Source organism: Mus caroli, unplaced genomic scaffold (assembly GCF_978045245.1).
Source record: "Mus caroli unplaced genomic scaffold, Mus_caroli_1 scaffold_4, whole genome shotgun sequence".
Classification (NCBI taxonomy): Eukaryota; Metazoa; Chordata; class Mammalia; order Rodentia; family Muridae; genus Mus; species Mus caroli.
Window position 1 is genome coordinate 20,698,713 of NW_028227259.1, and position 27,140 is coordinate 20,725,852.

The 27,140-nt window shown below is 39.0% G+C and overlaps 1 protein-coding gene across 1 annotated transcript in view; it reads right to left on the reverse strand.

Annotated features, from left to right (window-relative positions):
• Positions 1–223: 223 nt before the first annotated feature.
• LOC147004983 (origin recognition complex subunit 5) overlaps positions 224–27,140 on the reverse strand; it is a 58,927-nt gene continuing 32,010 nt past the window's right edge. The window contains exons 12-14 of the mRNA XM_085836505.1: positions 25,512–25,622; positions 10,777–10,889; positions 224–952 (exon numbers count right to left, since the gene is read on the reverse strand). Coding sequence (XP_085692631.1) covers positions 907–952; positions 10,777–10,889; positions 25,512–25,622 — 270 coding nt within the window. The 3' untranslated portion in view covers positions 224–906. The remainder of the gene's footprint in view (positions 953–10,776; positions 10,890–25,511; positions 25,623–27,140) is intronic.

The window sequence follows — 27,140 nt, forward strand, 5'->3', positions numbered from 1 at the left end:
CAACTTCCTGGAAGAGCAGGAAGAAACATGCTCACTGGCTGTGGTGCTGTCCTCCTGACTGTAAAGTTCCCATTTTACTCAGGAGACAAAACACGATTTTATTCCTCTTTGTATTCCTTACCTCAAAATAACCCATTCAATTTTCAAGTATTCAGTGGTAAGAGGAAACTATTTAGAAAATATGAACAAGTAAGGTGGTCAGAACCGAAGAACACAGCTAATGTAAGAGGAAGACTTTTATTGTGGAGCTCTCAAAATCCATCAACTCAAAAGAAAAATGGAAGGAAGGAACACAATACGTTGGTGAACTGGGAGTGACCAGTACTGTCAGGTTAGGAAGCAGAGTTAGACATGAAGCTGCTGTGTGCACAATGAACAAGCTGCCAGTATTTGAGAAAACTAGGTAAGAAGATAAACATATACAGCACATACTTTAGCAACTATGATCTTTTAAAATAGTGGCCTTAGGAAATCTGCTTTGGCAAGAGCCAGCAGAGACTCCTGTGGAGAGGAAGTGAAAAGGCTGGGCAAATAAACAAGGGCTGCTGGCACGTTCAAAGCGCAGGGGATAGTTCATAGAGCAAAACACAGTCCTAAGTAAATGGGTTTCAGGCAATTTCAGTGTTAAGATAACATCATTAAGAGTAGAGCAGATTGTGCTCAAACCCTGCTGTTTATAATTAACACGTTGCTTCCAAACACTCCTGGGCCCCTGGTAAATAGTCCTCTGCTCACATCTACCCAGACCAATCGGAGGATTTTCATCAGATTCCATGCTGGGCCAGCACCTGTTTGGACAAATCCAATCGAGCCAAAGAACTCCTTTCCCCGGCCAGCTGAGGATTTGGATGAACACAGCTTGGCTTGGTCATTGTCACAGTGTCCATATGGCTTTGAAGCTTGTTTTCACAAGAAATCATACAAGTATTTTATTATGTCAAAGTTCACCATCCTAGAAACAAAAACAGATAGCATGTTAGCATCCCGTCTCTACTGCTCAGCTCTGAATGACTGCAAAGCAAATCCCAACTGGACAAGGCTGTCAGATGCACTAGAACTCATTTTTTTTTAAATGTAACTTATAAACACAACTTTTAAACCACTTTTGAACCATTCATAAAGTACTGAAGACAAAGAGTTAGAGCTTCTCATCACTTTGTATGTGAACTACATGGTACAAAGTGTAGACTTTATTTGAAAACTACTTGCTTTCTGCCTAATAATCAGAAGGAAGTAATTAGAGATGCACAAGTATTTAAATCTTGTTTGCTTCAGAACATTATCTTCCCAAACACCTGTTTTATCATCACATAATGCACAGCTCATCTGTCCTCATTTGTAGCTTTCATTATCTTCAGTCTTTTAGCAGCGGCTGACCTGTACGTGCAATTCAACTAAATCTGTATGATCCAAGAATATGGTACAACAGACGATGTAGATGTATATTTTTATACTCGGATGGCAGGCATTATAAAATAACAGAGGAAGAGACATAAAATTATTTTCCTTTCTCCAAACTCATTCTTCACTATAAATATTCAGACTTGGAGGTTTATTATTTGAATAAATGTTCAAAATAATTAGATATAATGATCTAGCAATAAGTATAAAATTAAAGCCCTAAGTATTCAGTTCTGCAAGAATAATCATCCGCTTGAGAAGAGCCTTTTCACGTCACTAATTGCACATTCTTACTTATTAAACGATCATTAGTATTCTTTTTGTCTATCATTTTGTTATATACTTTCTAAAAAAGTTTCTACACAAATGACTGACAAGCCAAATATTTTTTAAATATATGGCTAGGGAGTTATAAAGATTTTGAAACACATTTAAAAATAGCTCGATTTGTGAGATGCTCTGGCTACCGAGATACCCAACAGTGAACTGAAGAATACGTTTAGTATAACAAGTGCCTCCCTGAGAAATACTGAGCCTTTCTAAGCAGCAAAACAGTGATCATTTCAATTAAGTCCTCTCAGGCACAAGGATGTGGCTACAATGTCACAACATGGTCCTTTCACTTACCTCTCAAACCTACTGGCAATGAAGTCCTTATAGTAATGATCTTAAAATACCTTACAGTCAGTAACCTGACTTATCAATTGTCTTGCGGGAAACCAGAAATAGCAGGCTAGACTTTCCCATCCATGAGGAAGTGAAAAGGTGTATTTGTACAACTCTCTGAATACAGTCCCCTGATGGCTTTGAATGGTCAACAAAGTAAAATCGATTTCATGCCTTATTTTTGCTTATTTGTTTGCTTTTGGTTTGGTTTTTTGTTTTGTCCTTAGTGAAAACAAAAAGTCCTGAAGAAGTTAAAAAAAAAAAAAAAAACAAAAAACAACTAACACCAACATAGGAGAATTTGTATATTCCAAAGCATATTATTCAATGGACTACTGTATGGGAGGCTAACTAATCAATGTGACGACACATCTACAAGACTAGGGATGCACAGAGAACACAGAGTCAAGAACACACAGGGAGGACACAGAGTCACAACTTTGTGGCAGTAACCATTGAAAAATGTTTGCCCAAACAAATGAAAACAGATTACTTTGTGACAGGACCCTTTGTTTCAGTAAAAATTTGTGTTGTTATGGCATAGTTTATACAACAAAATACCAATAGAATAAATGATATGATTTAAACACCTTAAGCAATTAAAAAATTCATTTATAGACAATTCACTGTATTCTGTGTGTCTACTTTGTCAGTAAGCCATTCCTAAGAAAACAAATCATACTTTGTAATTTCTTTTTCTGAAAGATTTTTAGGACTGGGTTATCGCTCAGTGGTTAAGAACACACAGTGCTCTTGCAGAGGACCCGGGTTAGCGTTCCAACACCCACACATGGCTGACTCACAATTACCTGTACATCTAGTTTCAGGGACCCATTACCTCTAGCTTTCGCAGTTATTTGCACTCATGTGCACATACCTGCACACAGGCACACACATATAACTAAACGAAAGATTTATCTGTGGTCCCCACAAAGCCCAGAAGAGGGCACTGAATCCACTGAAACTGAAGTATGAGCTGCCAGCCTGGCAGATGATGGGAACCTAAGCAAGGTCCTCTGCAAGAGCAGCAAACACTCTTCCGTGCCCATGCGGTGAGATTTTTATAGCTCCCCTCCAAAACCCAAACAAACCATCAAGCAACAACAAAAGCCCAACATCTAAGTAACCAGGGGACTGGGTAGACGATCACTACTTTATGCAGCATTCATCAAGCAAGGTATCCAATTACTTCTATGGTCCCCCCAGCTCTCAACAAACAGGTGACCTGCCAACTGACCCCATATCTCTCCTGAAACAATTTAGAATTTCAACAGCATGACCACAGTGGCAATGTCAAATACCAGGGTGCACACAACCACAGTAACTGTGGACAAACAAATCATGTTAAAGAAATCTTTGGTCTATGAAGACTGTATACTTGCATTTGCTTCTGCCCTTTCTTGAGTTTAGATGCACATTAGACTCATACACATACAATTTCAAGACTTCTGATAACATACACATAGTCCAGGGTTCTGTTTCCCATGAAATACAAATTATTTTCTAAAGTAAGCAGCTAGAAAGAAATAGGATAAATACAATGTGAATGACAATTTCTCTAGGAGTAATTCTTTTTGTATCTATGAATATGTGGAAAATATTTACGTATGCAGACTTGCACGTATATTAGTGCACATGTGCTGGCATGTGCACACGGAAGCTTGACATTGACACTGTGTCTCCCTTGATCAGGATCTACTTTATTTACTGAGACTAAATCTAGACCTCAGCAATTCTAGCTAGCCTAGCTAGGCAGCTCCACCCCGACATCATGTCCCTGTCTCTCATGTGCTGGGATTACAGGCAGATGCCCCTTCTGCCCCGCCTTAGCCTGGTTCTGTTGTTCTGAACCTTTGTCCTGAAGCTTGTATGGAAATGCTTTACTCACTCAGATGCTGTCTCCCCAGCCCTCCTATGGGGAACTCTTAAATCAGAATTTATAAAAACAGAACTAAACCACATAACATACATTTAAGGGTTTAGTTTTATCTGTATCTTTTTATTTCACTTTGTAAATTCTTTTACTCATAGTAAAGACATTTTTGTCTCACGATTTTATACTTTGTGGCTAGTTTTGAAAATCTGTTTCTTTTGTCAACTTTGTCACTAACAAACTTTATCTTCTAAAAAAGGATGCCTTGAGGCATCCTGCAGTCTTTCCATTGACTATGGAAAACTGCAAATGCCTACCTTTTGCCCCACAGTAAGACCGCTCCATAGTCTTCCCCCAGAACTCCTGGCTATATGTTCTCTTCACACTTCTACTCCACATTCTGATTTCTTCTTGGAAGCAGCTTCCTGTCTATAAGTTCTCTTATCTTCTGTCAATCTCCTTTCTCTCATTTGGGCAGTAACTAAAAACATGGCTCTCCCTGAAGAGCACAGTTTTCTCTTCAGTTCTTGCTAATAAAGATTCATCTCTCAAATGTATGTCAGACAGTTCAGTCAGGTGAGGTTGGTGTCCTTGTGTAAGATCCCTGCCCTTGAGACCCAGCCCATTCCAGTCACCAGCCTTCTATCTACCTTGTTACCATTTCCTAGCCATTGAATAGTTAGCATGGAGTTTGGTTTCCTTTGCATCCCAAGACTTGGAATCTCACTATATATTTGTCTAAATTTCTCTAAATAAATGTACTCAGTAATATTCTACCTCTCAGAACTTAGCTACTGAGATGTTATTTGTTCCATTTCAAGTATCTGGGACACCTAGAGGACAGTTACATTACAGACCCCTTCATTTTATTCTCATCTACAAACACTGAGTGTTTATGTGCTAGGCCCCTGGTGGTTTGTCTTCCTTTCTGTCCAGTTCAGACTCCACAGTTCATCACACCAAGAGCTCACTTGCTAGCATCTACTGAACTCATCTGGCAAAATCCCAGTACTATGTGATTTCAATTATTATTCTCGGCAGCCCTGGTATCTAGCATATGGAATGCTGCTGGAAAAGATCACAAGTCTCACAGATTGATGCCACTGTAAATTCAAGGTCAAGAATTCCAAACCCTCTCAGCATGCTGCTTTTCTTGTGAGCACTGGCTTCCATACCCACAGCCACTGATTCTGATAGTACTCCCTGTTCTCAGTAAAAGCTGCTACTGTTTCTGCCTTCAGTAACAATTCTGCCTCTTCCTTAATGGAGAAAACAGAAGAGATCAGGTGAGAATTTCCTCATCTTTTTTGCTACTAAGGTCAGCATCTGGATCTGCCCCGTTCAGTCTAGGCCCAAGTTCACTGCCGTCTCAACCTGAGCTTGACCAGCTCCTTGCTACATCCCAGGCTTACACAGCACTGCAAATATTTTGTGCTTTAAATTTACTTTGTTTTGTATCATTAACTTTCCTTTGTTTTTCCTCAGCATTTAAGTAGATTCTTATCTTCAAAATAAAAGCTAACCACATAAATGCACACAAGTTGTAGCTATGTCAAACTTGTTTCTGAGTGCCCAAAGTCAAGCACTGTGTTTGTATACAACAGGATCATGAATGTTAAGTGCATAAAAGAACAAAAACCAAAGCTGTGCTTGTTGTATCTCCTTTCTTACCAATATCACTGAAACAGAATGGAATGTGACATCTGCCCTACGCCGACCTGCAAGTGCTGACAGTTCAAGTGCGTGCTTCTCATGCAATCAGGACTCTGATTCCTCTCACTGCTAAGGTTCCTTAGTTTATAGGCAGGTGAGAGTTCTACACACATGTAACTCCATATAACTAATTTATTTGCTTAAATTTTACCATGACCTCTTCCCTATGTTTTTTTCCTTCAAAATTAGAATTCTTAATAACTGAACAGTATCTTTCCTACGAATATACATTATTGATCGTGAAAAAGTAAAACATAAGGGCAAAATTCTAGGCCTTTGGGCCCAGGCTTGGGAGTGTGGCCTTTGTGGCTCAGTGCTCCAAGGTGTGCTGGTCATAAAACAGATAGCGACATTCCTCGACCCACCCACCTGCTTCCTGGGTTCAAAGAGTGTTCATTCAAAGTATGTGCTATTGTTAGGGGCTCTTAGAAACTGTCTTGAGAGATAACCTGAACAATTACCAGGTATTCCTTGTGACACTTGTGTCTTTGCACTTCCTTGTGACTCTTAACTGGTACCTTTGGTATTTTCCAACACCCTCCCCACTTCCTTGAATTGTGGTTTCTTCCTTTAAATATCCCCTTACTCAGCTACTCGGGGCGCCACGGTCCTCTACCCCTGCGTGGTGTATGACCGTGGGCCCGAGAACGCTCTTGAATAAAAATCCTCTTGCAGTTTGCAGCAAGACCGTTTCTTGTGGGTGATTTTGGGGTGTCGCCTCTCCTGAGTCAGAACGTGGGGGAGTCCTCACGTTGTGGGTCTTTCAATCGATCTAGTAGTTTGTTCTTTGAAACTTTGCTGACTAGCTGTCACTGTTTTGTTCAACTTGACACAAACTAGAGTGATCTAGAAAGAGGGAATCTCAACTGAAAAATACAGATCCCCAGATTAGTCTATAGATAAGGATATAGAGTTTTTTGTTTGTTTGTTTGTTTGTTTTGATTAATGATTGATATGGGTGGGCCCAGCCCACTCTGGTGACCCTAGGCAGATGGTCTTGGTGGTATAAAAAGCAGTACATAAGTCATGGAAAGCAAGCCAGTAGGAAGAGATTCCCATGGTCTCTGCATGACTTTCTACTTCCAGGTTCCTGCCCTACTTGAGTTCCCAAGTTGGCTTCTCTCAATGGATGGAGTGTGATCAGGAGTGAGAGCCAAATAAGCCCTCTCCTCCCCAAGTTGCATTTGGCCATGATCTCTCTCAGAGCAATAGAAAGCAAAATAGGACAGCCACAGGCGCCTCAAAGCAGACCCAGCCACTTCTCTGACAATCACCATAGGGACTTTCTCCTCCTACTATACCTCAATTTCGAGTGAGACTGTGTTCTTCACTCTTTTTCTTGATGTCACCTCCAAAACAAGTCCACATGGTTCCCTCCTACCTAAGGTTTTACTGAACTGGAAAGGGCAAGAGTATTTTGATTTATATTTATCAGTGTAAATTGTAAGGTGAATAATTAGAGTTTATCTTCCTGAAACTCAGCCCAGGGGATGGAAAGTGATTCAGGAAGTGTGAGGATAGTGATGATATATCTGAAAAGGCTTCAGAAATACAAGGTCACAGTGAGATGTAAGTGGAGACAAGCTACATGCGAAATGGTGAATGTAAAAACCTAGAAAGGGCTCACGTGTGAGTGCACAGGGCGAAGGCCGTATGTATGTAGGAGATACAGGAGATTTGTGTCTAGGAGACTGAAGCTAACTGTTATAGATCTTTCTGACTGTAGTGAGGAGAGTGGGTTATATGGAGATAAGAGTAGAGACAATCGATTAGGAGGCTACTAAAGAGTGAGAGAACATCACCGAGTGGTAAAGCCGCCAATGTGTGATCTACAGAAGGACCACAGACCTCACAGGACAGTGAGTAGGCATGGACAGTAAGGAAGAAAAGAACAAGGCCACTCTCCAATTCTAGGCCTCGGCGGCAGCACGGCAGCCTGCGGTGCTGCCGGCTCAAACAGGAAGCAGGAAGGAGAGGTCAGTCTTCCGTTTCTTGTTCAAGTGTGAAACAGAGCACAATTTTGGAATTCAGTCTTGAGTTGGACTATAATGTCTAATAAAGGTCAAAAATATGAAATATGAAAATGAAATGGCCTTTAACAATAATGGGACTTACTAATGGTTGTTGAAGTTGTACGTATAGCTAAAATTGCTTAGGAGAAAAGTATATTATGAGAAAAGAAGCTGGGATCAAGCCTCAAGGAACAACTAACTCTGTTTAAAGGTCAGGTAGAGAGAACAGGCTGGCAAATGAATCCCAGCAAAAACAGCCAAAGAACCAAGAGAAAAGCCAGCACCATGGAGTCAGGGTCTCCAGAAGAGAGCTTCAGAACCACTGGGAAAACAAGCAGCTGAGGAGGAGTGCCCTCTGGGAGGCGTTCTGAACAAAGGCAGATGAAGAATTCCTTAGGCAGGGAGGGTCCCCATGCCCACTCTATACACACTCAGGCAGGGAGATATAGATGGCCACCAGCAGTAATGGCACTGACAGGGTTTGTACTGGCTATTTTTGTGTCAACTTGACACAGCTGGAGTTATCACAGAGAAAGGAGCTTCAGTTGAGGAAATGCCTCCATGAGACCCAACTGTAAGGCATTTTCTCAATTAGTGATCAAGGGGGAAAGGCCCCTTGTGGGTGGGACCATCCCTGGGCTGGTAGTCTTGGGTTCTATAAGAGAGCAGGCTGAGCAAGCCAGGAGAGGCAAGCCAGTAAAGAACATCCCTCCATGGCCTCTGCATCAGCTCCTGCTCCCTGACCTGTCTGAGTTCCAGTCCTGACTTCCTTTGGTGATGAACAGCAGCATGGAAGTGTAAGCCGAATAAACCCTTTCCTCCCCAACTTGCTTCTTGGTCATGATGTTTGTGCAGGAATAGAAACCCTGACTAAGACAAATTGGTACCAGCAGAGTGGGGTATTCCTGTGACAACCTGACCATGTTTTGGGGAGGACTGTGGAAGGACTTTGGAACTTTGGGCTTGAAGATCCATTCGTTGTTAAGAGCTCTGTCAGATGTTGTGTAGGAGCTTGGAAGATAATGTTGAGAACAGTGCAGAAGATGGAAGTCTGGTTTGTGAAATTTCAGAGGGAAAATTAAAGACTTTTCAGGGCCATTGCTGTTTTGATTGTGAAGATTTTGTAGTTCTGGTTAGCTGGGGCTGAAGAATCAGCTGTGATTAACAAGATACCAGAACTACTAAAGCAAAAACTTTGCATTACTGGGACTATTGATGCTGGTTAGCTGGAGCTAAGAAATTAGCGGTGATTAAGAAGAGACCAGCATCGTTGAGGTGACATCTTCTGGGAAGTGTTTTCTGAAAGCACAAAGAGGCTGTGTTCCAGAGATAGGCAAGGTTGTACTCCTTCTGCAGTGGGACTTGGTAATGTGTAAGGGTCACCCAGGTGGTACTGGTTTTGAAGGCATGAAGGGGTCATGCAGAGGAGCTGAGGCTTGGCACTGTGAGAGGCCATGGAAGGCCATTGGTGAAGGTGCAGCCTCAGTTGCAATTGAAGACCCAGGACTGAAGGGGTCATGCAGTGTTTTGGAGATGCCAGTACCATGAGATGACCACCAAGAGCAGCAGCAGCAGTGGAGTATAGGCATCTGGAGCCTAGAGGACGACGTGTGTTATACAAAGGGCATGGCTGGAGAAGTGACCCAAGCCCTTGGAGGAGCCCAGAAGATAGTGAGTTGGATCCCAGACGTTGGACGGTTGGAGATTGAGTTTTGCTTTGATTTTGACTGTGCCCTGATATTTTCCCCCTTGAAGGAAGAAACTGTTTTAGTGGAACCCACAGTTAAGAGATTTTTAATTGTAAAAAGACTTTGAATTTTAAATGAGATGGATATTTTAAAGAGATTGAAAATTTAAGAATATGTAAAGACTGTGGGACTTTTAAAGTTATTTAGATCTTGGGGATGAGTAAGAATGTAAGGGTTGAGGCTTACTAGTGATGTGTTTGTGTGTCAAGTTGACAAGGGGTCAATTGTACTGGCTATTTTTGTGTCAACTTGACACAGCTGGAGTTATCACAGAGAAAGGAGCTTCAGTTGAGGAAATGCCTCCATGAGACCCAACTGTAAGGCATTTTCTCAATTAGTGATCAAGGGGGAAAGGCCCCTTGTGGGTGGGACCATCCCTGGGCTGGTAGTCTTGGGTTCTATAAGAGAGCAGGCTGAGCAAGCCAGGAGAGGCAAGCCAGTAAAGAACATCCCTCCATGGCCTCTGCATCAGCTCCTGCTCCCTGACCTGTCTGAGTTCCAGTCCTGACTTCCTTTGGTGATGAACAGCAGCATGGAAGTGTAAGCCGAATAAACCCTTTCCTCCCCAACTTGCTTCTTGGTCATGATGTTTGTGCAGGAATAGAAACCCTGACTAAGACAGGGTTCTAAACCAATGGCTTCAGTATTTCTGAATGAAGCATGGAAAGGGAAGCACAGGCGTCAGGATGTATGGTTTACATACAGTCAGGAATCAAGTAGGCAGGACAGAATGCTATAAACTACACGCTAAACTGTCATGGCTGGGAGCCTGAAGCAGGGTAATCATCCCTAAGGAGAACAAGGAAAGAGGAGGAGGCCATGGGAATGATTTCGTGACAGACAGCAAACAGCCTTGGAGGATCTGCTGCCATAGAGAGAGGGGTAGTCTAGGCAGTCAGTTAAGGACTTGAGGAAGAGGACTGGGGAAGGTGGTAGCACGTGGGATGGAGAGAGACAGAGCTCAAGCCAGCACCTGATAGTGTGTGTCATAAGATGTCACCTGATAGTGTGTGTCATAAGATGTCACTCGAGAGCAGGAGGGCTGATGAGGGAAGAGGATGTCCTTGTGGTCTGAAGTGTCATGTTTCCATACATATGAGCTTTGGTAGCCAATGATCTCTGGAATCCAACCTTCCTATATATAGTACTTCAGTCAATTCATTTCTGTCATCTAACACACTAGCTGCTACTTCTAACTTTACATCATTGATAAACTAGATTAGAGGATGGTACAATGGATCTTGGCACTTAAATGATCTTTTCTTGTTTAAATGACTTTTTATTATATTAGAAAGGATACTTTTAGTTAGCATATAATTTGCATAACTGTGACACTTTACACAATCAGATAATCTACACTTACCGTGCAATAGCTCTGATGAAATCTAGAGAAACTGTGCATTTGTATTTCGGCCCATTAAGTTGATCTTCATGACCAACTAGGGTTAACAGCTGTAGAGTCACTAGGGAGGTAATCTAAAAATGAAAGGATATTCTTATGAGAAAATTTAATGAGACTGATACCTTTATTTACTTACGGTGCTATTAATAAAGACATAAATGAATCCATAAAAATACAAGTATTGTAAACTTTGTACACCCAAATTTGTATGTGTTTGAAAACCTAGTTTAAGAATGATGGGTACTCACTAAAGAGTCCTGGATTGTTAACAGATGATTTAAAATATAACATTTTCTCACATAAACATCATTTGCATGTATACAGGTTCCTATGTGTGTGTGTGTGTGTATGTGTGTGTATGTATGTTTAGTACACTTAAGTATACGTGCATGTGGAGGCCAAAGACAAACTCAGGTGTCATTCCTCAGAAGCCATTTATCTTTTTATTTTTTGAGACAGGGTCTCTCTTCTAAGGACCCAAGGTGTATTTACCACTTTGGCTAGGTTGGTAGGCCAGTGAGCTTCGGGGGTCTGAGATCACAAATGGGTGCTATATTTTTGCTTTTAGTGTGTGTGCTAATGATCAAATCCAGGTCTTCATCATGCAAGCACTTTACTAAGTGAGGTAACTCCTGTCCTAAACAGAATGTGAAATGAATGCAAGAGTTAAGACATTCTCCCACGGCAAAGCTAAATTAACTGCAGCCCTTTCTGTTTTCCATAGGGATTCACTTCCTAAAATGCTTGAAAGTTTTACAAGCTCCTGGATTATTAAAGGCTGATCTACTTTGTACTTCTTTTAATGTAAGAGAAAACATTAATTACCTCTTACTTTGCCAGTAATTTTTTCCTTATACTTCTTATAACTTCTATTTTCCTATAAATTAAACACTATCTCATATTTAATTAGGTTCTTATATTGCCTATTATTCTTCATCCACAATTTTCACGGACAAACATATGTCTTTAACTGAGCTAGGTTAAAATTTCAAAAATATTTTCAGATATCTAAGCTTATGCTTACAGGACAGTCACAATGACTGTGCAAAGGCTTGGAACAAATAAACCACTTTGAGATCACTTTCAGTTCTACCATTTAAACCAATCATGTAAAGTGTGCAAAAGCATGATAATATCAGTCAAAGTCATTTCCGAAATAGGAGTTTAATGGTGATATTGGTTTTTAGGGAGATAGGGGGCTGTTTTAAGAAAGCTAATATTAAAACATTCAAAGCTAAACAAAATAATTCATCTAGACTTTGTATACAAAAAGCATAATTTCAGTGCTATTCATTCCACAACGTTGTCATATGAGAACTAACAGTAACATATGAATACACAGTTCAGGAAAACACCTGTTATATAAAATAGTATAAAAAATACTGATGCTTTAAGAAAACTTTGTTAAAAAATTTAAAATTTTCCCAGTTTATTATTAATGTTGCTAGAGTAAAATCAGAACATATCAAAGCATAAAAATAATTTATGGGCTTAATTCTTTAAATCTCAAACACATCAATTTAAAACTCTAAATCAAAACTTTTAGAAAAATGTAGGAAATTATTCCTAATTCTGCATAAATATAAGGACATTTACCTTTTCTATCATCTCATCCTTAATTATCTATTTAAAAAAATTATATATCCATTAAACTCTTGTGGACTTTCTCTAGAATGTGAACATTTAAAGATGACATCACAGAAAATAATTTTTCTTGTTTAACTTCAAACATTCATGACAATCCAAGAGGAGCAGGTCTCCATGCTACAGCTAAATAGCTTGGGGCCGTCAGTGTGCACGTCAGACATTGCTAGACACAGAGGCTCCCCTGTCTACTCCAGCACACACATAAGACAAAGACAAGATGGTCTTTCTCATCTAGCTCTTCAGGATTCACTGACAAATACGAAACCCAAGAAAGAGATACGGAAGAGTCACTTCTGTCATTACACTGCTAGGAGCAGAAACTGATTCATACCTTCTCTAGTTTCAGCAAGGAAAGAGAGAAGAGTATGTAGGTTATAAAGTAACATCTCAGAAGGATTTAATCTTCCTTGGAGAAAAGCTCACTAAACAATGACAAAACATCCTCTACTTGAACATTACAGGCAATCTATTTTTAGTACTTCTAGTTTACCGAAGGCTTGTCATTCAATTGGGCTTTGAATTACCCTGAACATATTTCAAAATCAATGCTAAAAAGCTTTACAGGGTTTAGAAAAGGATAACCACAGGAGAAGTAACTTCCAGTTCCAATAGATGGCATAGACTCAGATATCCTGCTTCCCCTGGAAGTAACTGACACAGGGACAACCAAGGAGGCCAGGGAAGGACTGCGGCCAATGCAGGATGCCAGGCCCCGAGGAATAACACAGAGGTAAAAACTTGCAAATTCCTTGTCCAACAATAGAAAGTAAGCCAGGCTCAGCACTGCAGTGTATGAGCCAGCAACACCAGACTTATGGCCAGCCCTTTTCTCCCCATGGACAGAAGACAGTGCTGTGAAAATGAACTGAGAAGTCTGTGTCTGGCAAAACTACCATTTGCAAATTAAGTGGAAATGGACATTCTTAAACAAGAGAAAATTAGAGAATTTGCCACTGGCAAAGAATAGCCAAAAGAAATTCTTCAAACGAAAGTATAAAAGGAGCAGCAAGCATCAAAAAGAAAAAGAACAACAGAAAGCAAGTACGTAGAACAATGCAACACATCCTGTGTCTAATATTTGATTAAAAATTATAACAGCATCATATATTTAGGCCAATGCTATTTAGTCAGTGTACATAGCAAGAGAACAGCTTCATATAAAAATCTGCAGACTAAATTTCAGAGTAGATTCATTTATAAAAGTTAAACCAAAAACCTCTACCAACCACCTCCAAACTAAAATACTTGAAAGAATGTATATGTCAAATGGGTTAATATTTAAAAACCAGTACAGTCACATCACAGAGCACTAAGCAATAAAAACAAAGAAAAGGGCTGGGGAGATTGGTCAGAGGGTAAAGTGCTTGTTTAACAAACATAAGGGACCTGAGAGGTGGTTAGGACTCCCTAGAACTCACACAAAAAGCTGGTGTGGCAATATGCACCTGCAATCACAACTCTGGGGTGTGTAAAGACAGGGGGATCCCAAGAGTGTGATGCTCAGCTAGTCTAGTAAAATGGCAAAAGATCATGTGTCAGAAAATAAGGCAGCGTGACAGAGGAAGACACCCAACACTGACTTCTGCCAGGGACACTTGTCACATCTACACAAAGGTACACACACCTGTACAGGAGCCCAAACTATTGATACATGAAAGATGAATCTCAGCTACCACAGACTGGGGAAGAAAAGGGAGATTTAAGGGTATAGCTGTCAATGAAAAATAGGTAGATCCTTATAATGATGAAAATGGTCTGTACCTTAATTGGAGGAGAATATGTCTCTATGACCAGATGTAGAGATGTATATAAGGATGAATAGATAGATGTAGGGAGAAACACTTGGTGGTATGTCCTTAGGGTGCTATCCTTAGTGCCCAAACCAAACAAACATTTTAAAATTAGTGAGCCTTGTGCCCACCCACAAAACAACAACCCCAAACAACCCCAGTCATATAGCAAATGTATATGAGATGTGGGGCAGTTAGAATAAGATCAGCTGACTACATCAATGCCAACTTCCTAACTGGGATACTTTTAGCTGGACCTTGTGCAAAATGTCTTTGCTGAGCGAAGTTAGTGAAGGACACACAGGAAGACAAGGTCTGGAACACCATTTACAACCGTAGGTGAATGTATAATTATCTAGAAAGAAAGTTGAATGAAGAAAATATAGGTGGAACAACAATATGAACTAACCAGTACCCCCCGGAGCTCGTGTCTCTAGCTGCATATGAATCAGAAGATGGCCTAGTTGGCCATCAGTGGAAAGAGAGGCCCATTGGTCGTGCAAACTTTATATGCCTCAGTACAGGGGAACGCCAGGCCAAGAAGTGGGAGTGGGTGGGGGAGGGTGTGGGGGACTTTTGGGATAGCATTGGAAATGTAAATGAAATAAATACCTAATTAAAAAAAAAGAAAAATAAGTACATAAATGCTCTTCTGTTTCACTAGGGTGCTATGAGGAATAACTAATAAAAATGACATGAATGTAGCTGAGCGGTGGTGGCACACTCCTTTAATTCTAGCATTCGGGAGGCAGAGGCAGGCGTATTTCTGAGTTTGAGGCCAGCCTGGTCTACAAAGTGAGTTCCAGGACAGCCAGGGCTACACAGAGAAACCCTGTCTCGAAAAAAAAAAAAAAAAAAAAAAAAAAAAACTCAAAAAAATGACATGAATGTACTTATATTAGAGTGGAAGTGCCAGATGAATACTAAATAATGAAAAAAATCATCAACACACAACAAGGGGTGTGTGCATAGCAAACAAGTATGCTTTTGAAATAACAGGCAGTCAATACAACCTTTCCTTTAAAAAAAAAAAGAAAGAAAATATAAACACTGATAAGATATTCAGAGACCCTAAAACCTTTACCTTTATTTCAAAATCTAGGAAGATACAAAAATCTTTCAAAATTAAAGCATGTTGGGACTATATTTATCAAGATTTTTAAAACATTTGGAGACAATCTGGCCTTGGGTGGGAAATAGTGATGTAGCACTGAAGTAGGTTTTTAAGCACATAAGATCTTCCACTTAAAGAACACAATTGGTTATGGTTTTGAAGCCTGCCCTCAAGTAGGGCTCTCAGTCAACTGCTCCATGCAGTGAGTCTACATTGCTTTTCACAACTCTGTCTGAGTCTGGAGCTATGAAACATTATTTTTTAATACTACAGGAGGATTACAGTAAACCCAACCTGAGTGTTTCTCCCCCAATTCTTACCTTTTATTCTATTCTTCAAAATGGCGATTTATTTAAGAGCTATAAAGACCACTTAGATTTTAAGTATATTAATAGAAAAATTTGTAGTATAAAAATAATTACCAATTATTTTTGAAAAAAAGAAAATTCTGAGGCGACTGATCGGGGCTAAGACACTTGCTACTCTCAACTCCAAGAAGCACACTGGGAGGCGAACAACAGTTACAGGAACCACATTTGCTCTTCTGGTCTCACTATGCACACTACCATGCACACACACACACACAATCAATACAGCTTTAAAAAGGAAAATTTGCACTGGCTCATAGGACATGGAAACCTTAGAAAGCATACCATAAGAGACGTTGAGGTCCCAATCAGCCACCCAAGGCCAACTAGTAAGTCTCAAGTACTTAATGTCTACATCCAATGAAAAAGAATACAGCATACATGCCATCCTGGGGATTTACTAGAAACACTTTAGAGGTTTTCCATCAAGGCTTCAAGTTACTCATTCCACGTCAGGACTATTTTATATTACTAGTGCTTAGCCAAAACAGTGTCTGACTTTAGGTGCTGCAGGCTATAGAAATGGTTTGCTGAGACTACTGGTTACAAAGACACCTTAGTGTTAGCCTGTTTTTCTCTTCTTTTCTCTCTCATCCTCCCGAATTAGGTACTTTATAATGAACTAGAGGAGACATATACAAAGATCTCTAACATAAATAAATGGTCAGTATGTAAGCAAATAGATGCTTACTGCCCAGATGTCATGATCGTACACTGTACACATTGAATTATCACATTATATTCCATAAATATGCTGAATTATGTATTGATTAAAAGTAAAATATTTAAGATTAAAACCTGAAGTATATAGCCTTTTTTCCTTTATTTCCTCATATATTCACAAAGAAAATTAAAAAATAAAACCTCTCTTTATATATACAGCATTTTTGACATATGTCTTAAATGGGGCCATGCAGTCCTTGCTCAGTTTATCTCTGCTGTGTTACTGTGTTCTTTGTTCTCATCTAGGAAGGAGAGGAGCTGGTTATTTATATCTTAACAATAGGAGTTCATGTACCACAGTGAGAGTTTTTTCCTTAATCTGAGAGGCAGTCACTAACAAGCTTCAGCTGGAAATGCTTGATGTAAAACCAGTGTGAACCTGTTCCTGGGCTAATAAACTCTTCTTTCTGCCAACAAAAGGAAATCAATTTACAACTGTAATTAATTTTTAACAGGCTCATTATTTTTATACCTTTATAGGATGGTATATAGGTCAACTGATTTATGAAATACCCCATATTTTAATTGTTCTGAAAAACCTTTAAGATCCAAAACATATTATTTAAATAAACTTAATATATGAAGTATCAGTGTGTGAACTCCACACAACTCAGCAAGTGTCATAATTGGTTAGTATCAAAGGTTCTGATCATTTGTAGCGTAAGTTAACTGCTCATTTTAGATTTTTAACACATGCACAGAGACACACAGATGCACAAGTGTACAGTACACACACACACACGTGCAAAGTAAATGAAACACTAGAAAGAGAGTAGTTCAGTTTAAAACTGCCATGGCTTTTTAAATTTTTACCTTCGAAAAGGAGGAACATGGTCAAATAAGCCAAAAAAGGTATGCAATTTGTGTGTGTGTGTGTGTATGAATGAACTAAAAGAAATGCCTCTAATCCCTGGAAATGGTTGGTAAGCCTTAATAGCTGGGAATATATAAGGAGAATGGAAGTCATTCATTTAGGGACACTGCACATGGAAAAGTCTACACATTCAGGAAAGCTGGAGAATACACAGTACATGGCAGCACTTAGGTGTGCATGCTCCGCCAAGGACACACGATTCTGGAGTAGGGATGGATCTATGAGCAAACGGGGCAAAGTGTGCACTTCCTGAGACATGCCATGAAGGGGACAGACCATGAAGCATAAACGAATTCAACAGTGACAGAACACTGAACAGCAGCAAGACAAAGACAAAGAAACTTACTATGACATCAGAGAGGAAACAGCTTATTGTGAATGGGGTGCAGAAGAAATAGGGGGTCAGACTGAACAGGGACTTACAAGAAAGACTGTGTAATGGAGAGGTAGTTCTTTAGATAATGTAACTTGTTAAAAAGTATAAGCAGAAAACAACAGCACACACAAAAAGAAAGCAACGAGAATCAAATTCAGTTTGTAGTGTTTATGCTGGTGCCTTTGTATGAGGAGTGTGGTGGCGAGGACATCAGACAGGAAGCTGGTGTCTAGATCCTAAGAAGTGACACCACCAACGACTCAAGGCACGTGCTAGGAAGCAGAGTAAGGGATACGGAGGATTTAGGAGGAGAACGCTCATCAGATGTGGTCAATTAAAAGAAAACTCAAGTTATTTCTCCATTTGCTAAACTAAAAACTGAAAACATACTCTTACTTTTTTCCCTTTCAAGGGGCACGGACACACACACACACACACACACACACACACACACACATGCTCAGTCGAGGGTGGATGAAGGAATAGAGTGCCAGTTTTACTTTATTTCCTTAATGTGCAAATTTGTTTATTTTTATGACCAGTTTTGAAATATAAGACTGAAACTCTACAGAAATTAAGGAATGGTCAGATTTCTCATACCGGTGTAAGATATACTCGGGATGTTCAGATCATTTCAAGTTTAGTCATTATGTGGATGGAGAACTTGAGAAGAAGGGACAGAAACACAGTGTCCACACACAGCCCACACGTAAGCAGCATCTTACACCAGGGAATACGACAGACAGCTCTGGCTAAGCTCATTCTAAGTCTGAACAACCAGCTTGTTTACTGATCATTCTGAGAATTCAACTGTTTACCAACATGCCGAGTGTCCGAGGCTGAGAGAGCAACTAGTTTCTAAAAGTGACTTGGGCCCAAAAACCATAATTTTCTATCCAGGAGAAAGGCCAGCAGTACTATGTCTATGGATGGGAGGAGCAGTCTGTCTATGAATGTGCTTGTGTGGGGCCAATCTCCAAAGAGAGAACTCCAATGAGCTGTATACTAAATATCATGGGAATAAAATATCCATAAGGAGCACCAGTTACTCTATCATGTATTTACAAGTATTTGAAAATGTAGCATACATTTCCATAATGGAGATTATCCCTAATCACTTCTCCCCTAATTCAAACTCCCTTTTCTCTTTTCAAACAATCTAGTTCTAGTCACTCTAGCAATAGTATGGAATCTCTTAGATATGCATGTTATCCTGTGCCAGTAGCATAATGGTAACCAGCAATATTAGCATTCCTTAAAACGACAGTAGAGCTAGTGAAAAATCATACATCAACTCCATCATTTCCAATCAAAAGATATCCACATCCTGCTTTAGAACAGCCTTCTGAGGTAAGGAGCCTGCTGCACACTGGTGGGTGGTACAACAGTAATATGCCCACGCCACGGGGAGAAGGAGAGTTGAGAATCTCATCTGCCGCACTAGCAGAGGCTGAGCATCCTAAGTGGTGGTGCTCTTAGCTGCCAGAGAAGGGCCAGCCTCTTTCAAACAGCATCCCTGCTGACCTAATTCTTTATCAGCAGAGTAGACATTAAGTGAGCCTTGCAGTACTCTCTATGGAGTGGATGCCACACACATCTCTGCTATGGCTGGGGGGAAGATGTAGTAAGATTAGGGTAAGTTAGCATTTAGCTATTTTTTCTGTGACTCACACAAATTCACCTGAAAAGCTCAAGCACTTGAGTGAAGCAGAGAAATCACAGAGAGCACTCTCTACCTCATCTTCATGCTTAGTATCAACACAAGTACTTTTAAAGATGGTCTCCACTTTACGTCACCAAGTTTAAAGTCTAAAAAGATAATGCTCTGACTCAAAACAGTTTATATGAACATCTGACATCAAGATTTTAGAATGTTATCTTTTATATGTACAAGGTTATATATCATATGTCAATATATGTATTAGGCAGTCTTTTAATATATTATTTCTAGTTGCCTGATAGGACTTAATAAATATAATTACTTTTTATAGAAATATTCCGAGAACTACCATATAATATGTAACTTATTTTTTAGGAGAAGTAAACTACTTATAAAAATCAATTATTTGGTTAAAGTGCTTTTGGCAAAGATTAAAGATACCTGAAATATTTTCAATGAGGCTAAGAATCTAATTTTCATCCTAAGCTCTGAAACAGTAATGCAGTTTTCTAAGGAAAGCTATCAAATGCATACTAAATCATGTAAAACAGATTGTTTATATTTCTATAGTCTATAGTTTATTATATATAATTTAAAAGCTCCAAATATCAACTGAAATTGTTTGATGACATAAATGTATACGAGCATTAACAAGCCTTAGTTGAAACACAACTGTCAAACAATTGCTGCCCCTAACACTACACTCAAGGCACGTCAGAGGGAAGACTGAACAGATTTATCACTCCACAAGACTTGATTTTCTAAGCCATCAAATGTCAGGGACTACTGAAGTAAAGGAAAAAAACCTCTAATTTTAAATTCACCCAGTCCTTAAGCAGGGCAGGGGCTGATTTCTAGTGTTTGGGTGCTATATCCTTCAGCATTGTTCTGCTCTCTACAGAGCAGATGAAAGGCTGAGAAAGCTACAGACACAATTGGTTCCTCTTTTATTTTCTTTATCCAATACAGTGAAGTGTAGCAGACACAAATATCTATTAGATAAAATTTCAAGGGAACAAAAAAATTCAATTACAAGCAGGAAGAGGTATTAACTTTGAAATCTAATTAAATTTTATATGCTCAGGACAGGAAAAAAGTTAAATAGCTCCCATTTTAAAAAATCTTAAAATAAAACAAATACAATGCATATGTATGTGCATTTGAAGGAAAATGTCAAACTTTTTTTTTGGGGGGGGTAAAATATCATGTCAGCTCTTACAGCAGCAAGAAGTCTTCCTTGCAGTTATGGTGAGTGAAGGACAGAGCACCTGCCTGACACTCTGCTAGTAAAATGTAAAGCGCCATTCGTGCTCTGAGCTAATAAGTCAGATGAGCAGAAATCTTAAGTTTATTTAAATACAATTAATTGAACCTTTGGGAGAAGAGATTAAGCTTTTAGTACAAAAAAAGTAGTGTAGCAAATAAAAGCAAATATATCCTAGTACATAGGATAATGTTAAATAAAAACAGAAAGCAGAAACATCTATTTTAATAAAAATAAAAATTTATATAGTAATTCATGTTCCAAACTGTTTTCAATAATTTTCACATACATAAAAATAAATCTACAGGAAATTCTGAATGTTTTTTATTAAATTATGTACAACTCAACCTGAAATCATTCAGAAACTACATATAACTGAAAATATAACTGCCAGCCGGCATGCTGCATGAAACTGTTTTAAAAGATTTTATTGTTTCCTTATCTTTCACCTGTTTCTTGATATTAACTCTTAGCACATCTTTATAACTGCCATGCTAAATAATTACATGTACGAATCACAATAAATTATCTTAAATTTATTGTTCAAAAATGAATAAAATAAGATCAATGTTTATGTAAATATGTACAGTTCAATGTTTCCACTTCTTAAAAATCACAATTTTCCGTTCCAGAATCCCCTTTACAGCTTGGTGAGGATGGTTTCAGAAATAAACTAGCAGTTCCACCCTTGGGGAGAGAGGGAAGCAATGCAGCTTTATATTGTAAAGTAAGTAACACGTGACGGCTGCAAAGAACTGCACTTCTGCTCCTGTTTTAAAAACAAGTGCTCCACATTTTCCCAATAAGTTAATAATTTTTCATCAAACAAGGGAGAAGAAAATAAAACGCAAAAAAATCATAACACGGATTTAATATGCTTGTGGAGAAAATAACTTGATATTTTATCTTTGAAGAGGGTCTTTAAAGGTCCTACCTGATCAGATTAAAAATGTGAAGGCCACCGGGCAGTGGTGGCACATGCACTTGAGAGGCAGAGGCAGGAGGATTTCTGAGTTCGAGGCCAGCCTGGTCTTCAGAGTGAGTTCTAGGACAGCCAGGGCTACACAGATGAAGGCAGTGCCCATAAGATTTCCCCATTTGCTGCATGGATGTGGTGTGATGGCATGGCACATCTGTTCCAAGCATGGGACCAAGGAGAACAAGATAAGACAGCAGTGCACATCTCTGTCAGCCGCACCATCCTCACAATGGGAAGGCGTGCACACTCACCTTACTGAGAACTCTCAAGCTCAGCCTAAGAATGACTAAGAGGTGCATAAGGATAAAGATCAGGTGCGACTAACATCTACAGGTCTCAAACACTCGAAAGGTTTGCAAAGTACAGGAAATCCCAACACCCAGCCACACAATTTAAAATGCTCAGTGTGCTCCCTCCCGCTGCTCCCCCAGACAGGAAAGCGTTATGAAGTACACTCGCTACACCGAGCAGTATTACTGTCAGGAACTATTTTCAGATCCCAAAACCTTACATCTTCCTTACACGCTATTTTTATAGTTTCAATACAGAGGTGATTCAAATGAAATAAGAATAAATTTTTCTTTGTGCTAACTTTAAATGTATATACCATAAATGATTCTGCTTTCACTCAAACAAGCCAAATGTGGAATTTTTTCAAAATCGCTTTCTTTTTAAATACCAGGGACAATGTTAAGTTAAAGCTGGGTTCTACAGAAACTTAAAGCTACAATTCAACAACACTGCCATCTAGAGTCCATATCAAAAACGACCGTCCAATACAAATGTTAGTGATGTGTGTTAAGTTTAAATTGTGCTTCTGGTGGGCAAGCGTATTTGACAGATGAATAAAAGGAGAAAGAAGGAAAGAGAGCCGGTGCTGACATTACTGCTGACCGAAGGCAAAGGGAAGTGACACAACCTCCTTGCTGTCTCACGACCAGATTCTGTTCTTGAACACCCGGCATGTTTTTTCTTTTCTTAGATAATTTATTGACAAGGCAGAAGCAAAGGTCAAATCCTTAAGCCTAGGTATATTTATCTTCTTGATTTTTCCTATATTTTATGTCCTAATAATTAGAATGACCAAGTTCCAAAAATATTTTATAAATAAATATATATGCATATTCATTTATATGCTTTCACTATCTGAAACACTATAAATATTAAATGTTAATAAGAAGAGGTAACAAAAGGTGAACAACTTCCACTGCCACAAGTTACCAGATAAAGACACTCCGAGCCAAGCTGTTCCTAACTATGTTAGTACCAGTGATACACACACAAGGATCGGTGACACTGGTTGTACTGTTCATTATAGTCAAGACCCAGAACTTGGTAAATCTCTACATCAGAAACCTCTCACTGTATGTAACTTTTATTTTTCCTTAGAGAGTAAAACTGCTGAGTCTATTTCTAAACAAGTAAGATGCCCTGGTAACTCGAGGCACAGTATACAAGGCACAAGGTGTGCTGTGTGGCAGGGTGACACCTGGAACAGCAATATTAGCAGAAGTGTTGCAATGACGGCTACAGAGACACTATTACCACACAGCCACATCCAATGCCACCCAAGCTCCTAGAACAGCAGCCAGGGACAAGTGTTTCCTTGCTTAGTCCTCTAACTTTGGTCCTCCCCCCACCCCTGCCCTTCTCTGAACTGTATCCAAATGTCAACTGATTGCATTGCCTTTCCTTTCCGCACAGTTACTGTTTAAGTATATTGGAAACACTAAAGAACAAAAGAAGTCGCTCAAGCTTCCCAGTCATGCTCCACCCTTCACCTTAGCTGCCACATCTTTCCCACAAGGCAGAGGTAATCCTTTTCTGCTTGGAGTCTCTCACGAGCCTCAAGCCTCTCACACGCTCCTTTACAGCCTTTTAATACTATTTTTATGTATCCTCCCCTTCACTCTCCCTCTTCCCCAATTAAATTGCAAACTCCCAAAGGAAAAGTTTAAAAAACTTATCCTTGTTTAGTTCTCAAAAAGGTAATTTGGGGGAATCTAAGAATTAGTCACATACACTGTTAACGATGCTTCTTTTCTGCTAGGAAGTCGTCTTTTTCTTCTCTTCTATCTAAGCTGAGTTTGTTTAAAGGTAACAGTAGCACCTGATATCCATTTCCGTTACTGTAGTAGCAGAAACAAATAAAAACAATGCATGTTGTATATAGAAAGTTGCTAGCAGTAATAAAGGCTGGACATGTGCTACAAACGTAGGAATCCAGAACTCAGAAGGGAAAGGCAGAAGCACGGTAAATACAGTAGGGGCCACATGACAAAACCCTATGTCAACAAAAGGACCAAGCAGGAAGGTACTAATGAAGTCTATGCTTGAGTAAATAAGGACCATAACTTCAGAAACCGCAAGTTAAAAAAAAACAAAACAAAACAGAAAAAACCTTTTAACACAGATTAAAACTGAATTAAGTTCTTAAAACTTTCAGCACCTGCTAATTGTTTATACAGCCTAACAACTGACTAGAATACCTTCCTTTAACTGCAGACTCTGTACACACTAACCTTCTATAGATGTTCATATAAAGTCTTATGTTATAAAGACAATGATCTAGATTCGATGTCAACAATGTTGAGACTACAATCTATTTTTGGTACTCTAAGTCTTTAATGAATTAAAAGCTATTATCACATGTAAAATCTGACATCTATTCTGAGATCAAATTTATAGTGAAATAATTATTATGTAAGTTTAACTACTTACACATTACCAGCCATAAAAAAAAAAATCCCTAATACAAACTGCTTACTGCATCTGACTTGACTGTATTCTAAGAGAAGTCATTTACACCAATTTGCCTTTTTTACTCATAATACACACCAAGTCTTTCTGAAACATTGAAGAAATCTAGCATGACTAAACTTAGAGAATATTCTTTAAAGGTGAATGAACTACTTAAAAACAAAATCCCGTCGGGCGTGGTAGCGCACACCTTTAATCCCAGCACTTGGGAGGCAGAGGCAAGAGAATTTCTGAGTTCGAGGCCAGCCTGGTCTACAAAGTGAGTTCCAGGACAGCCAGGGCTACACAGAGAAACCCTGTCTTGAAAACCAAACAAACAAAAAAAATCCCCAAACCAAAATACTCATTTTCTACTTCTGAGCTTTTGCTGCCATCTAGTGAAATGCTGAGAATTTAGCTATTCTGCTGCAAAACAGACCAAATAACAGTAATAGCACACCAACCGTTAGAGTAAATTTGTGAGAAATAAAGACATTATAGATCATTTTCCAACACATTTAAAAGATGCTTCCATTAAATTATGCTTATATATCTTAATTCATCAATTTAATCATCAAGCTACTTGCTTAATCAGCAATAATTTTTAAAATTACTGAAAAAAAAAAGAAAATGAACCAGAAACATTAAATTGATTTTTTATCATTTATAAATTCTGTGATGACTCCCAAAGAGCCTGTGTTTGGAACTGTCAATAGAGCTGCCCCTCAGCACCCTCCTGAGGACGCAGGACCCCATACATGTGAAGATGCACAAGCATATATAAGACAGCATATGTTTACATACAATGAACAGCATCTTCAATATACTTTAAATCATCCATCACTTATAAAATATAATTTAATGTAAGTGCTATATAAACAGTTGTTACATTAGATTCATATTTGTATTAAATAACAACAAGAAGTGGCCTGTATATGCTCAGCATAGAAGAAAGTCACTGTCTTTTTTTTTCTGACTATAGTTGGTTGAATACATGAATTACAAACCTAGCTCTAAAAAGGGCCAACTGTACTTACTAAAAACAATATTCATTGTATAGTTAAAATATTAACATTTGTTGAGCAAAAATCTCTATGTAGAATTCCATACTACCTGAAGAACTGACTGGGAATGGTAGGAAAGAAGCCAGCATGAGGCCTACCTGGGAGAAGATATTTGCTGTTGGAGCCACTCTGCTGTCCACTATACTATACAATATTGCTAATAATCTGTCCAGTGGAAAGGGCTTTGGTCCAAGAAGATGATTGCTTGTCTGTAGAGAAAAGAGAACATAAGACTTTTTGGCATGCTTATTAGCATCCATTAATTATACCTAACAATGGGTTTCATGATAATATTCTGCTACACCTAGATAATGCAGTTGATTCCATTCACACACACCATTTGCACTCTCTTACTGTTCCCCCCACTCCTACAGACCCTCTTCTTCCTGTCTAGTCTTCCTTTATGTCCATAATTGTGTTAGCCCAATGAGCTTCATTTCAGGGTTGTTGGAGCATAGCCAGCCGCTGAAGAAAGGGCAGTCAAGCACCCCTGCCAATTCCCTGCTTCAGGCCTACCTTGTGCAGATAATGCCATATCTTTTATAAATGACCTTAAATTTCCCTTGTACCAATAAACATGAAAAACTCAGCTATTTGCAGTCTTGACACTGTTATCCTGTTGCACACATTCCCAAATGATTTTTCAAGGTAATGTATAACCAAAACTAAGACTTTTAAAAAAAGTGTGTGTATGTGAGTGCCTGAAAAGTATGGGTGTGCACCCGAGGCATGCTGGGGGGTGCAGAGGGTGATGGGGTCCACGGCCGAGATCACTATGGGGAGCACCAGCTGCTCTTCACAGCTGAGCATCTCTCTAGCTCCCACACCGGGTTCTTAATTGCTGGACTAGAACACATTACTTATTTCCCACCATTCCTCTTCAGACCAATTCTTGGAAAAAGTTCAATATAGTTTTGAAAAGACCGAGAACTAAAAATACCATTTTAATTTAGCACAGTAATAACGTTGCATAGTTCATATATAAGCTTTTAGCATAAAATAATTTTATAAAGACTCTAAAGACAGAAAATGTTTATAGTTTTAGATATTCATATGGTACAGTCACATGTCATTAGAGAAATTACAGCACTGGAATTCCATTCTATTAGCAGATAACTTTAAAAGCAGGTTAAAAATATAAGGACTTCCTATTAACAGTAGAAAATAAATTGCGAAAGTATATCCCTAAGAGTAAATACATATTTAAAAGAATAATGTAGCGAAAGAAGCCCAAAGCCCAATTAAAGTACATAAGAGCAGTGCTTACTTCCTTTATTTACAGAGTTTAGAGATTATTCTCCTGCTCTTACATTTTGCATGCTCTTTCTAACAAATACTTCACACATTGAGAAAAGCAGAGGCGGCTTCATACAACAAATACTAATGTACTCACTACCCAACTTATCAAACTCAAATACTGTACAGTATATACAGAGAAAAAAGATCTTAGACCGTGTGTGTCACTAGTCAGTTGGAGTCCACTGAACCCTTTCCTGCCTCACAACAGTGCTGCTTATGTACCAGAGGCCTGAGCACCATTCGACCTTAAGTTCCCTGTAAGTTGTACAATTTTGGATGCAGCTTTATACCACATTGCCTTTTCCCTTTAACACTACATTTTCTTAGATTTGTCTATATTTTATATATTTTACAGCACTGAAGTGGAAACTTCTGGTTTCTTTGGAGACTCAGTTGAGTCATGTGATATTTTTCTGGGAACTGTCTTA